The sequence below is a fragment of the Erythrolamprus reginae genome, chromosome Z, assembly GCF_031021105.1.
Source record: "Erythrolamprus reginae isolate rEryReg1 chromosome Z, rEryReg1.hap1, whole genome shotgun sequence".
Classification (NCBI taxonomy): Eukaryota; Metazoa; Chordata; class Lepidosauria; order Squamata; family Dipsadidae; genus Erythrolamprus; species Erythrolamprus reginae.
In genome coordinates this window covers 107,174,205-107,189,827 of record NC_091963.1, presented here as the reverse complement: position 1 = coordinate 107,189,827, position 15,623 = coordinate 107,174,205, and the positions used below count along the sequence as shown (strand labels likewise).

At 35.8% G+C, this 15,623-nt stretch overlaps 1 protein-coding gene across 1 annotated transcript; it reads left to right on the top strand.

Moving 5' to 3' along the window:
* The first annotated feature begins 5,549 nt into the window (after positions 1 to 5,549).
* Positions 5,550 to 14,776, top strand: LOC139152939 (keratin, type I cytoskeletal 24-like). Its single transcript, XM_070726381.1, has 8 exons — positions 5,550 to 6,017; positions 6,704 to 6,786; positions 7,162 to 7,318; positions 9,584 to 9,745; positions 9,825 to 9,950; positions 10,739 to 10,956; positions 12,501 to 12,544; positions 14,673 to 14,776. The coding sequence occupies exons 1-8, from the start codon at positions 5,550 to 5,552 to the stop codon at positions 14,774 to 14,776; spliced, it is 1,362 nt and encodes a 453-aa protein (XP_070582482.1).
* The last annotated feature ends 847 nt before the right edge of the window (positions 14,777 to 15,623 follow it).

The following is a 15,623-nucleotide window of genomic DNA, read 5'->3' as shown; positions in this document are numbered from 1 at the left end:
AGCTGTCTCCTGAAGCCGAACGCGGAAGTTAGCGTTCGGCTTCAGGAGACAGCTCCTTGGCGCTCATATCCCGAATGTGAGCTCGGGAGGCGAACAAAAATGTCGCTCCCCTCCCAGCTCTTATCTCGAGTAGCTCGTAAGTAGAGCTGCTCATATGTCGAGGTTCCACTGTACTGGCTTTAGAATTATGGAAGAGGCAAACATCAAATTAAGTCCTTTCCTTAATATTTTTGGTTAATAGTGCAATTTCTACATGAAAAAAAAATCACTTGATTATTAATATATAAAGGTATTTCAAATTTAATTTTGCAGTTTGCAATTAATTCACCCCTACATACATTTCCAAGGATAGCTCTTATTTCAAAATATTCACATTATTTTCTAATTATCTAATTATTATTCTAATAATAATTTCTAATAATCTAGACTAATTTCATTCTGAGTGAAATTCAATTTGGTGTAATGGTTAAGGTATCAGTTTAGAAACCAGGAAAGAATGAGTTCAAGTTGTGCCTTAAAACGGGTGACCTTGATCACTATCTCTCAGCCCTAGGAAGGAAGCGACAAACTTCTTCCAAAAGCTTGCAAAAAAAAATGCAGGAATGTATCCAGGCACTGTCTGAGTCCCAGAATAATTAGACTATGGGAAAGGACTGGGAGCTTCTGATTTAACCCAGACTCATTTACTGTAACGATTGTAACCCTATATATAGATATATATTACTCCACATACTTATAAATACAGTACATACTAATATATATAAACACACTTCCTAATATATACATATACATACATACTTATTAGGAAGTTATCACTTTTTAAACTCATTTCTATGAATTGTTACGCCAATCCAAAAGCCTACAGCAATTTCAATAAATAAGACTTCTGGTTTTAAAGGTAAATAATATCTAAGATAGAAGAGGGAATGAACTGCAAATAGGCAACACAGCCAACGATGTTAGGAGTTGTAATGCAGCAATATTTGAAAAACTGCACATTCCCTGTTTTGATCTAATTGGATATTTGAACAGCAAATTAATATCTCCTGTAAATTTACCTTATTATTTTATCCACACTGAAGCACAGGAGTGCTTGTAATAGTAAAATGTGAAAACAAATGTCATTGCTGACTTAGTATAGTGTGGGTATAGTATTACATACACACACATACACACACACCAAAAAAATCATTTTAATCATTCCCAGATCAGATCCATGCCTGCATAATCTTACACCTATCCTGCTTGATATCTGACATATTCCCAGTTCTAACATTCTTCAGTAGGAAACACACTGAATTTCTCTGTAATGATTTTGATTTATGCTATGATTTTTCTGTTGTTGCACAAAATGCAGCAGATAATGAAAGTCACCATGGTAGCAAGGTTTCATGGTATTTTGTAGGGTCCACATAGCGAGCAAGAAAGATGACAAGAAATATGCAATTACTGTCAGGTAAGAAAAAGGGAGTGAAACATTTTTGATTGAAGAAAATAAAATAACATTTGGAAATGGCTGAGGCCATTTTCATGATTTACTTGACTTTAAGAAGCAGGAAGAAGTACAGCACAGAGTCAAATCCCAATAATCCATCTTCCCGTGGAGCTGATTTTCATCTTCCTGTGGAATTGATTTTGTCATCTAATACACCATGTAGTAATCTAAATGGGACGTGAACAAGACATGAGTGACTATAAGTAAGGGCTCCTAGTCAAGGAAAGGTTGCAATTAGCAAAATAGACAAATTTGTGCAATGAATAATATAGTTTCTGCCACATTTTAACTACTACAGAAGTTTTGCAGATACCCCTGGGAACTGATTCACATTAACAATACTGCATGCAACCAAGCACTTTATCATTTAGAAATCTATTCAGATATTCAAACCCCAAATTGCAAACATTCAGAAGTGTTTCGGTTGATTATTTGTTTGCATCAAACATTGAGGGACGTAGAAACAGCAATCAGAGAAGGGGAAAAAAATCATAATCAAGGAATCATCAGAAAGAAATTAAATTGCAACCAAGACTCGTTGTCAAGCTGTTGCAGAGAAACAACTAGCAAACTGTCACTGATGCACCTTAAACTGCTACACTTGGCAAATACAAGAATCCACAAGCAATTAATATAGATTACTATATTAATATAGATATTAATATAGACTACTATGTTAATAGCTGCTGCCTTTCAACACTCCAATACTTCAAAGAAATATCTATTCTTACTCACATTTATTGGTTAAATTTCATATATACAGCTACCCATCTTATAATAAACTCCGGGAGCTCGCAACCAAAAATTAAAATAACATAAAAACCATATTAAAGCCAAAATCTAAGAACAAAACCTGGTGGCATTCTAGTTTGAATGTGCAGTCATCATCTTATGCCAACTTGGGGGGGGGGACGACAAAAGTGGGTCTTCAGGCCTTTACAGGGACCTTGGGAACTTCAGGGGCAGAATATTCTGTAGGGCAAGGCATGTTTCCGAGTTCCTATCAGATGGCAATGCCTGAAATAAGGTACTAAGAGAATATGCTTATCTAATCTGTTAGGATGAGTAGATGTCCTTAGAGACATCTGGCCATGTGCCATATAGGGCTTTAAAGATGGTGGCCAGCATCTTGAATTGGATAAAAACTGGAAGCCACAGTGCACCTCACACAACAGAGATATTACAAGGGAAATCCTGGGAAAATATGCACGCTAGTTTTTGGCCCAGATGAAGTTTCTGGGTGGTATTAAAGGGCAGTACACCATGTAGTAATCCAAATGGGACGCGAACAAGACATGAGTGACTGTAAGGGCTCCTAGTCAAGGAAAGATTTCAATTAGCAAAATAGACAAATTTGTGCAATGAATAATATAGTTTCTGCCACATTTTAACTATCGCTGAAGTTTTGCAGATACCCCTGGGAACTGATTCACATTAACAATACTGCATGCAACCAAGCACTTTATCATTTAGAAATCTATTCAGATATTAGGAACATACAATTGCAGAAAATATTTTCTGAAAATAAACAGCTTAATAAAATTCAGTGTATCAATTAAATTTTATGGTGCAAATTTTAGTAAAAATATAATCTCACAAAGTTTATGTTTACCATTTCCAAGTTCTAATAAAGCAGAAAACCTAACATAAATAGTAAACATTTTTAATTCTATCAGTATATAATACTCAGCAATCACATTTTAATATAGAACAATAGATCTTAAGCATAAGGCGGAAAGCATACCTAAAATAAATGTAAATCAGGAGAAATAATAATTAAGTTTCTTTGGCCCTTGAGAAAAAAATAATTTTGTTTTACACTCTAAGGCATTCTTTACAAGTAAGGATCATGATGCAACATGCTACAACTCAACAGTACTGGAGGCACACACAACAAGAAAAAAGGGTGTCACTTCCCCCTCTTTGCCTGATGCATGCTTCAAATACTGCTTTGATCTTATGCAGCTGAGGAAAAGAGTTGATAAATGGCCAAGATTTCTTGCAAGGGGAGTAGAGAAATGGGTAGATGTACATGTTCCTGGAATGGACCATTTTTACCAACAAAAAGGCGAATGGAAAACGACAAAGAGTTAATCCATTAAAGAGAGTTTCTATCATCTTACTCAAACACATTTCTAGATATTGAATATAAAAGAAAAAAGAGATCAGAGATAAGCCAAATGTGACTTTTAAGGCAGGGAAAGAAACCATGAACCAAAAGGACTATTAATCAACAATTGTGAGGGTTCTAACTTTTTTCTTCCATAATGGAAGCAGAAAAATCTGCTACAAACATGGGTTGCGTCTGGATGAAGTTTCAAATAAACAATTACCTTACTTTATTTATCTCCTATATCTTCCTACAATTTTGGCTTTGAGGGAGAGTAAAAACAGTCTTAAGGAAAACATAGTAATATTCATAGTAGAGCGGGTTTTGTTTAAGCCATGGATGAGCCATATGGCCATACAACTGTTCTTAGATTGCAGCTTGCGTCATTTCTCACAACTGACCATGTTGCTTAAAGCTGATGGTCATAAAAGTTCAACCAGATATGAATTAAAATAGCAATTGGACAATATATATTATATTTAGCAGGTCATTCTTAATATCTCTAGTCACAAGGGATACTCCAGAGTGTGGCATTTTCAAATCTCAAGACAAACAGGCTGGAAAACATTTATATCTTCCCAGAGGTTTCTGACTACTTTCTATCAAATATGTAGATATTTTGTCATTCCTTCCTATCCTTTCTTCTTCTTCTAAATTTGGGAAACAAACATGAAAAGGGATAGAAGATTCCTAATGTAAGATAATACCATCGGAAGCCCCTTTAAAGTAAAATGTCATAGCAACACTACAATGAAGATCTAATGTAGACATACCCATAATGATTTTAACTGTCTTTAGTATATGTATTTAAACTGTCAGGATTAAGGAAGACACATGCCACCTTTAGGGACAAGAAGGGATTTCCCCCTCCTTTTTAAGTATATATTTCAGTTTAGCTTGAATTCAAGAGCAAAGAAAGAGCTTAATATAAAGCAAAAAGGAGAAATTTAAGAATAGGAAATATGGGAAATAATGCTTTCTAAAACCAAGACACATAACATAATGAAGCAAAGGAGGAAACTCCTTTGAAGTTGCCACCTTTGCTTCACTATGGTAATTGTCTTGGTTTTAAAATGTTCTGGTCAATATTTTAGAAAGCGCTGAACTGTGAAGCAATATTAAATATATTCTGATGGAAAATGCTGGAAGTAGTATCTGCAGAAGAATTACTGAAAATAAAATGTTGGTGATCCACTTTTAAAATAATGTATTCTGTTCCATCTTAGAATTACGTGAAAGAAAAAAAATTGAGTCCATTCATCTCAGTTCCAATCCCACCTCTAAGAACTTGCAAAGACAGGCTGCACATCAAATTATGAATTCCAATATAACATCAAAGATTTTTTAATATCAGCTGCGAAGGTTTGAGCCAAACTAATGACAAAGTATTTAAGATCTGTATTTCTGTTAGATTAAAAAAAAGGAGAGGGAAATATCCTTACCAAATGTAATGGAATACTGTTGGTGTTGTTCATACACGTCCCTTGGAGCTTTGGTTGGCTTCCTCTTTCAGTTAAAAGAGCTGTGCCTGCAGGCTAGAACTGCGCAGCAGAATGCAATCTAAAGTTAAAAGAAAGTGTTGCTGAGGAGCAAAAGACAAAAAGGGTAGCTCATCAAATTTTAAGGATAAAAAGAAAAGCAAAAAAGATCTGGCACTTTTCCACCCCACCTGATCCAGAAAGCTGGCACAACAAATAACCCAAGGGAATATATTTCTGAAAAGTTGGAGTTGATAACATCACTTTTTAATTAGAGAAAATAATTATCTGGTCATGGACGTTATGCTTTTGGCTTGGCAAGGAATCCTTTTTGGAGTGATGGGGCGGAAACGATACATCACATTAGCTTCATATATAAACTTCAGAAGCCCACCAAACCAAGGCACTCTTTCTAAATTAGCTTGCTTGCTGGCAAAGCAGAGGCCATCCTTCTTGCTCAAACACTATGGCTCTCTCTGTCCTCACATCGGGTTCTTCTCGGCAGATTTCCTCCTATAGTATGGGAGGTGGAGGTGGGGGGTCTGCTAGACTGTCAAGTAGTGTAGGGTTCAGCGGTGGTTCCAAGTTTGCTGGAGGTTATAGTGGAGGGAGTTATGGCGGAGGAAGCCTTGCTGGAGGATATGGTGCTGGCATGGGTGGTGGCTTTGCCAGTGGCAGTTTTGCAGGTGGCTTTGGTGGTGGCTTTGGCATGGGCGGAGGAGGAGATGGAGGTCTCCTGACAGGTGACGAGAAGCAAACTATGCAGAATCTTAATGACCGCCTTGCTAACTATCTGGGCAAAGTGCATGCTCTTGAAGAGGCAAATGCTGAGCTAGAAGTCAAAATCAAGGAATGGTATGCCAAGTTCAGCACCCCTGATACTGATCGAGATTACAGCAAGTATTTTAACATCATTGAAGATCTTCGGAACCAAGTAAGTAGCCTCAGTTCAGTTGACACTCTTTCCAGATTCAGTAAGTTGTCAATAACTTTCCACCTTTTTACATTTCCTAATTAAATCATTGCAACAAAGGTTCTACTTTTCAGCATGGAATGACGAGCCCTAGTAAAGCTTCCCACATCCCTCCAGGAAGTCCTTTGTGTCAGGCAATAGGAAAATTATACGTCATTGAATGCTTGCAGCATTTCATTCATATTCTGTCCTCTGCAGCCTTGATGGTGTGAAAATCAAATTCACGAATAGATTCATATTCTTATTTTTTTATATATATTACATATTACATTTTTGTTACTGACGTTAAGATTTATTTTTATTCCAATTTATATTTAATACCTAGAGCCTATGAAAATTGATTGAACACATTGAGGCAAGGCGAAGATAGAATGAGATCACTTATTTAGCTTGTGACTTATTCAGTCCAGCTCTTGATTTAGCATATTTTGATCTAGACTTTAAGTTATTGATCTTAACTCCTGAATAGGTTAGCTATCCCCATGTAAGTTTTGTGTGCATGCTGAATTTAAATAAACTTAGATAGCAAGACTAAAAATTATTCTTCTGTGTCTATGTCTCTGTGTGCTTGTATATATCCATGTGTCCGTATATCTGTGTGCAGAATTTTGAGGAATTAATGTATTTTTTAAAATGTTTGATTGTAGATATGTCGACATACAATTGAGAATGCTGGGATTATATTACAAGTTGATAATGCTCGACTAGCTGCTGATGATTTCAAACTTAAGTAAGTAAAACAATTGCAAAAGAAAAAGAAAAAAACGTGTGTCTTTCTTTTCCCCAATCTATCACCTATTCAGTTTTTTAAATCATCCTTGATTATAAATCCATCTGCATTCATAAAATGATAGCTATAAGTTATAACGAGATGGGATAGCGCAGTGATTAGAAGGCAGAATTGCAGGCTAACTCAACCCACTATCAGGTGCTTGATCCTGACCAGTTGAAAGTTGACTCAGGCTTTTCAAGTTGGTAAAGTGAGGACCCAGATTGTTGGGGTCAATACGCTGACTCTGTAGACCTCTCAGAAAGTGCTGTAAAGCACAATGAAGCTGTATATAAGTATAAGTGCTAAAATGTCATTCTTCTATCAACTTTAAAGGTACGAAAATGAGTTGTTCCTACACCAAAGTGTGGAGAGTGACATCAATGGCTTACGCAGAGTCTTGGATGATTTGACCATGAATAAATCAGATGTAGAGTTGCAGATTGAGAGCCTGAATGAGGAACTCCTCTACCTGAAGAAGAACCATGAAGAGGTGGGAGAAAGGTTTTTTCTAAAGCTTCTGAGAAATATTTTATCGGGATATAATCCCGATACTGGCAGATATCATTGGTATTAGATTTCGACAGGAATGCTTCTCTTTTAGTGAAAAGGCACAGAATTTTTTTAATTTCCAAATGTCACTTTCTAGATATTCTTGGTCATACAGACAAATTTCTGTCTCCAGCTCTTATCCCCATTGTTGATCTCTAGGTACTGAGTAGAATTTAGTTACAATTCCATACATTTTATAGCACTATAACAACACTGGTTAAATCCATATGTCTGAGAATGTTTAAATGCTCAGCAATTTTGCTGCAGCTACACACACTGTTGTAAGGGAAACTTTTCAGGTTTCTGCCCCAGGATAAAGCAATGCACTGTGTCCAGGATTTTCCAAATCCTAGAGCTGAATCCACCACCAGCAACATCATATCTTTGGTAGCAAATGGTTTTACCAAATGGAGGGAAAGGGTTTTTATTAGGCAAAGTGCAAAATAGATTAATGGCAGACACTAAACATATATTAGTTATAAGTGTTTATTTCTGATTATATCAATGGAAATTCTCAGTTATCCAAGTCATGGATGTCCTAAAGGTGCTTTTTCAAGAGACAATTGTATGTTCTGGGGAGTTTTTTTGAAGACATGTTGCTTCTCATCCAAGAATCTTCTTCAGCTTTTTGGATGAGCTGAAAAAGCTTCATGAGAGCTGAAGAAGCTTCTTGGATGAGAAGCGAAACATCTTTAAAGAAAAACCAGACAGTTCAGTTGTCTCTTGAAAAATAATCTGTTGGATATTTCAGAAGATAGTGTACAAAAACGTAAAGTGTGTTAATTGTCATTGACTTTGCTTCTAAATATGTCATCAAGAGGTTTCCTTGCGAGATATTGATGCTTTGGAAAATCCTAGCTGTTGGAACAACTACAACTACAATAGAGTGTATAGATAATAATATGTTGCTTTGAAACCGAAAATAAATGCTGTGTGCTAACAGTGGACAAAAGGAATTGTAGATTTTCATTCTAACCTATTTTCTCTTTCTAAAAAGCAATGAAAATTCCCTACTCCAGCTATGTCTGACATCTAGTGGTTAAATGAAAACATTTTAAAGGAGAATGACTGTAGCATAGGGTAAAAATGAATGTTCTTGGTGCTCTTAAACCTCCTACATTATAATCCAAGACAGATATATTTATCCAAAGTTGCTTTGGTTTCCCTCTATAAATCTGTCCTTTCTTTATTCACAGCTTCAATGCTTCCATATAATTTATATGCGGCATTATCAATAAATGAATAGGTAGGTAGGTAGGTAGGTAGGTAGGTAGGTAGATAGATAGATAGATAGATAGATAGATAGATAGATAGATAGATAGATAGATAGATAGATAGATAGATAGATTTTAGACAGGACTGATAGAGGAAATTGTAATACAGGATCAAAATATTTCCCAGGTTAAACTATCTCCTTAAAACTGCCAACAGTTCACTGAGAGAGTAAAAAAAGAATTCAGTGAAAAACTGAATTGCAAAACAAAATATACTCAAATCATCCAGTAGTTTCTGCCCTGTCTATAATAAATGAGGATTCATTTATCATACTCCAGATCCCTTCAACAACAGTGTCTGTGGGATAGGTACCTTCTTTCTTTCCTTTTCAGTCCTTCTGGGCATATTGCCTCTGAACCCTGGAAAGCCTACTACTTTTTTTAGGAACTTGGTTCTTCCAGTAGGATCTGGTCCATGATAATTTGTGAACCCATATGAACTATGCTTTGGGGTTTTTTTTTACATTTCCTGCCCTTTTCTTTCAATTTTATTTATTTAATTTCAATTGGTTTTTAAATTTAGTATCTTGTCTTAGATCATGATGATTTGCTACCTTATGAATTGAATAAATAATAAATCACCAGTCATTTAAATGGATTTTGATAAGCCTAAATGGCAATTGCTTCGGTCAGCAGATGCCAAAAGATAGCAGTTGTTATTTTCCGCTGTGGCAGGATGTAGCTACATGTAGCACACTCCAACTCGTATGCCCTCCAAACTGTTGTTCTTGCATTAGGTGCTAGATATCACCCATATTGAAAGAAGATTAATCTAGAAATGTTTTATGGGGAAGACGCATGAGAACAAACATAGCCTTAGAGACATCCAGAATACAACATCCCCTTTGTTGTCCATCAATTCCTATCATATTATTGTCACAATGAGACAATCTATCACATTGTGACATATCTACCATATTTCTCTACCACAGGAATTGATGAGTTTCAGAGGAGTGGCCAGTGGCGATGTCACTGTGGAAATGGATGCTGCTCCTGGAGTTGACTTGACTAAACTTCTGAATGACATGAGAGCCCAATACGAAGAACTTGCAGACAAAAACCGGAGAGAAGCGGAAGAACAGTTCAACAAACAGGCAAGAGCAATCCACTTGAATATCAAACACATGAAATGTTGTATCTAGCCCACTAAATATTGTTCTGTGACTTCTCTAGGTTGGAGCATTGAGGCAAGAGATATCTGCCAATGTAGACCAATTGAGTTCAAGCAAAAGTGAATTAACTGAACTGAGGCGCACTATGCAAGGCTTAGAACTGGAGCTTCAGGCTCAGATGGCTATGGTAAGTGTACTGCCATACCAGCATGATTTCTTCTGCATGGAAACTTTAGAGTGGTACAAAGTCAGCTTCCCAGCCTAATCTATTCCATCTCTTCTCTCAGTCTTTTGGAATGAAGTTGATTATCTTAATGAACTACTGTACCTGTGGATTGTATCTACTTATCTGCAATTGAATTAATAGGATTTACTTCCAAGTTAACATGAGATTACAGCTTTGTCCTTGTAAATGTCCTTCTAATTGACAAATTATAGATAAGGACTTTTTGTATGATTCAAATACATACAGTATACCAATCACATTTTACTCTAGCCAGAGGCCAGCACACTTACAAACAAATAAGCAGACAGAAAAAAAGAGTCCTTATGGCATATATACCTAATAATTAAAATATATTATAATTAATTAAGAATGTAAATTATACTCTTGAAGTTCATGCTACTACAGAAGTCATCATCCACTTTATTCATCATCTTGAAGTTAATGCTACAGAAGTCATCATCCACTTTGTTCAAAAAGCTAGCTAGCAAAATTTGTAGATATTATACAAAGTATATAAAGTAGTAATTCTTATTGGCTAAAAAAATGTATAAAATCTGTTCTGCCTAGAGTAATTTTTTTTTAAAAAAAAAGCTACACAATGCATGAATGATTCTTTCAACAACTCACCTACCGTACAGAATATATAGTCATAATATTATATTAAATATTGGCTTGCAGTCCAGAACTTTCCTCCAACTATTTATTTCAGCAATTGATGCTTCATTTTCCCTCTGCCCGTCTCTCAACAGAAACAATCCCTTGAAGGCTCTTTAGCAGAAACGGAACAAAATTATTGTAATCAGCTTGGCCAAATCCAAATTCAGATCAGTAGTTTGGAAGAACAACTTCTGCAGATCCGGTCAGATATGGAAAACCAAAACGCTGAATATCAGCAACTGTTAGGAATAAAGACACGTCTGGAACAGGAGATTGCGACCTACCACCGCCTATTGGAAGGAGAAGGAGGGTAAGGAATTTGCAGCATATATAATTGGAAGAAAAACATTCTTACTTCAGAATAGAGTAAGACGCGTTGTAGCATCTGGAAAAACACATTTATTTTTACATTTGTTCTCACGATATATAAATACCAGCCTAGTTAGTTTCAGAACAAATTTTGAAGATTTGAGCCTGTATTATGTTCCAGGTGACAATTTAGATATGTGAATCACTTTTATTTTCTGTAGGAAAAATAAGTGATGATGATTTATTTAATAAAGCCACAAATTCCAATTGACTTAAAATACTAAATTAAAACTATTAAAATATAAAACAAGGCAGCTCAGGCGCAAAGCAACAATCAAAACAAAGCATAAAAAAACCGCAACATACACAAATATTAACCTTAAGCGGAGACCAAGCAGACTATGATAAGAAAAAAGGCATGTTCCTTTTCTTTAGGTCCCATAAAATGGCAACATTTAATAATTGGAACTTGGATAGCATTTATTCTGTTTAAATATACTGAATGCACTGGTATAATAATTACTTTCAAAATTTGGTCATAGTAATGTTATTCTATCTTTAGCTACATGCTGAAAAGCCAAGCATAGAATATACTAGAAATCCTACCCTACAGCCTTTATACTTCACCCATCGTCATAAAACTGCAGTTGCACATTTTAAACACTAAGAAATTGACATATTCTGATAGAGAGAAGTTCCCTGAGAATGGGCTCCAGCATGAGTCTGAAAGCTCAGACGTACTGCTCCTGGTGACCGACCCAAATTGTATCCTGCAATGTTATCCTGGGACATGCCTGCATTCGTGAAAAACCCATCCCTTGGCCACCTTAGAAGATTAGCTGTTTGTTCTGAGCTGTAGACTTGGTTGGAACAAATACTCCAGTGCATTTCCTGGAGGTTCCCTCTACCCAATTCATACTTTTTCCAGAGAGTGGAAGCATAGATTGGCTGACCGTACAAAATTATCTCCCACCCACCCCCATTTTCCCAGATAATCTGAAAACAGTCTCTCTCCCAAGGCTAGTTTCCATAATCAGGCAACTCCAGATAGCTTTTTTCCTCTTGCATCTAACTTCAGCTCATAAGTGCCCTGACAACATAATTATCCTGCTATATCCCCATAGCTTGTTCCCAACTCATAATTGAGCAGGCTTACTTTACTGTCAATCTTAGCTGTCTAATGATAAAAAATATTTTCCCTGCTCCTCCACCATCCAAAGCCTCAGGGTAAATATATTAGGCTTTGTCACCTTAGGCAGGAGCAGTAATTACAATTATTTAAAACAGATGCAATAAGGGCAGAATAGGGATCAGCAATAGGGACAGCCAATGTGAAGCCTGATAAAGATTTTTTGGCATTTCAAGATGGGTGGAGAAAAGATAATTTGGTGGGAATGAATGAACTTGGAAGAAGTGCCATTACATCCATATTTGGAAGCTGATAACGATAAGAACCACACAGGGGAGGAACAAGATTTGAAAATACCATGGGTGGTACTGAGAAAGAGCTGAGTATTTACAAAAAAATAAATTATTTCTTTACAGCGGATATTCCACAACCGTCTACAGCTCAGGACCTCCTGTGAAAGGTAATGCATATATTTCTATGAAGTCTTGCTCGTAGTATTTACTCCCTGCTATTTTCTTTCACATTAACAGTATACTGCCTCTCCTATGCCCTTGCAATATTTTTGCAATTTCCCCTTTTAGCTTGATGTTTACTATTCCAGATCTGCTTTGAATGGAGCCTCTCATACAGGTGTACCTATGTTCTTCCCCACCCCAAAAGGCATAGTCTCTGGGTGGATGATGGAATTGAAGCCAGGCGTGTTGGAGACCATGGCTGGACATCCAGCGGTAACCCATGTGCTGGCATGACCATATCACTCTGCCTTGCAAATTTAGAAGACCCTAATCTAGCTCACTGAAAAACAATATTTATCAAACTGGTACATATTATACTTCTGTTTCTCATCATTAGCAAATTATAGAAGCTTCTCTGCTGAGTATTGAAGCTACGCGTAAAGGAATAGGGTACAGAGTTAGCCATGGGCATACCAAAGAACAGAACAAGCCACCAAGGAGTATTGTTAAAATAGAATACACAATCCAACCTTAATTGTTTAGTATAAGATGGGAAGACAAGAACATGAACTGGCTTTCAACTCTAGTATTGTATCTTATTAAAATAAAGAGCATTAGTTTTATTATGCCTCTTTCCTGACCTGTTCACCTTGAAAATCACAGTACCATAACTTCATATACTTGAAATGTATGAAAAGGCAGCAGATTTCCCTATATTAATATGTTTGGTTTTAGATACTCTAACTACTCATTCTTATTAATGCAATACCCAAAATTTATTTTCTTAGTGCGGAATTAAATATTGACTGGGTTATCACATGATACTGAATCATAATTCTTTTTAACTATAGCTTGTGGAACACGATATATTGACCAAACTCACACATAACAGTAATCAAAAATATAAAAGTATTTGAAACTAGCAAAAGCAGAAGGCTCCAATTCAAATCAGACATGGACTTTTTAAAAATATAGTGTTACACCTATACTTACTTGCATTTTCTACAACTATTTTCCCCCCAGTAGATTTATTTAAATTAACAGAGCTTGCAGAGAAAAAAACAGTGATGGAGAAGTAATTTTTATTATTGAGACAGATCTTGGAGGTAGCTAATAGCTACTGATATCCACTATGACAGCCTTATTCTTCCATTCCTCCACAGTCTCAAGAAAAACTGGCAACCCAGTTCTGATTCACCTAAATGGATCTGCTAATTATCACATGTTGTTAGGAGAATTAATCTCTGATGTTTGATATTCATCTACATCTGTAAAATGAACATGAAAAATAATAAAAGCATGTCAAAATCTAAACATCCAGGTTACTATTTGTGGCCAGTTTGCTTCCAAGTCCAATTCAAGGTGCTTATTTTAACCTTTAAAGCCCTCCATGACATTGGACTGGTTACTTGAGAGATTACTTCTCCTTGCTCCCAGCAGCCTGCCCTTCCATATTGACAGAGAGGGTATGCTGTAGGTATCATTGGCTAGGAACTACAGTGTACATTTAATAGGTCTCAGGACGTATGTCTTCTATGTCATGGTACCTGCCTTATAAAACATCCTTCTCCCCCACCAAAAAAATTAAAAATAGGATGGCCTCATCTTTTTGATATTCCAGAAGGCCCATAGATCTGGTTATTGGGGGAAAGTTTGGGGAAAAGATCAAAAGCAACGTGAGAAAATATTATTTCACTGAAAGAGTAGTAGATCCTTGGAACAAACTTCCAGCAGACGTGGTTGGTAAATCCACAGTAACTGAATTTAAACATGCCTGGGATAAACATATATCCATTGTAAGATAAAATACAGGAAATAGTACAGGTATAAGGGCAGACTAGATGGACCATGAGGTCTTTTTCTGCCGTCAGTCTTCTATGTTTCTATGTTATTTGACCAGACCTGGAGCTTCCCACAGAACTGGAGATTGCCTAAAGGGCTCCATTGTTGAGGGGTGTATTTTTTAAAAAATTATCTGTTCAGCTATGATTTATATTTTATTTTTATTTTGATGATATTTATTGCTATAGCTTTTATATTTATTTGTGCTGTTTTTATCTACTGTTGTCCACTGGCTATATAAATTTGATTTAAAAAAAGAAATAACATTGCACTGTGTGTATTTTATTTCAGAGTCAACAAAAACCAGAATGGTTAAGACAATCGTAGAGGAAATGGTGGATGGCAGAGTGGTTTCTTCCCAAGTCAAATCAGTTGAAGAGAAGCCATCTAAATAAACACCAGTAAATTACAACAATAACTTTCCATTTTTATAAACTTTCTAACACTTTCTACTAGCAAGAAAGAGCTTCTTCAAAAGCTAGACTTACAAATAATTTCAAAGCAATAAGTTTTTTCTTTAAAACTTTCTATTTCTATCTACTTATCTTACCCAAGTTTCTAAAGTGTGCTTTCTTTTAGCTTGAGTAGTTTAATAAACTTTTTCACTATTTGCAAGTTACAAAAGTGTTGTTGTCCTCATTATCAATACGCTCCATTAAAGTCTGCAAACATGTTCCATTTACAGTATTTTAAAACTGCTTTCTTTCAATAAATATAGAGATGCTTTACATTTTAGACCTTCCCATGAAAAAATAGCTTTTTGCTACAGCAGTTAAATTATATGTAAAAATATTTGGGAGGATTCTGAAGGAAGGAATATTTTATAGTAAACACTTTTACTTTAAAACAGAGACAATTTCTTTAAGACAAGATTTTGAGTGGTAGTTTTGGTGCAAACCTCCACTTCTACACTCCAAAATGGACAAAATTAATCAAAAGTGGAAAGAATCAAGAAACAAACTCTGTTTTATTTAATGTATATTAAATGGGCATTAATTAAATTGAATTGACATTATGATTCCCTTATATTACCTCTGTGTCAAGGTTCCAAGTAATACTTCTCGTTCAATAATAACTCTGAGGCAAACAATTTCCTCAAATAACATTTTATTGGGATATATAAAATTGGCACATTCCTGGTGAAAAACCAGCTCTACATTCCCATCGGTTTTACACCCAATTAAAAGTAAATTTTGTCACTTCCCCCCAGTCTCCAGTCACTTGGTCTAATCAGCATATAGA

Coding starts and splice junctions, on each gene's coding strand:
- LOC139152939 (XM_070726381.1), top strand. CDS start 5,550: ATGGCTCTCTCTGTCCTCACATCGGGTTCTTCTCGGCAGATTTCCTCC. Junction 6,787..7,161: donor GCTGATGATTTCAAACTTAA/GTAAGTAAAACA, acceptor TCAACTTTAAAG/GTACGAAAATGAGTTGTTCC. Junction 12,545..14,672: donor CTCAGGACCTCCTGTGAAAG/GTAATGCATATA, acceptor ATTTTATTTCAG/AGTCAACAAAAACCAGAATG.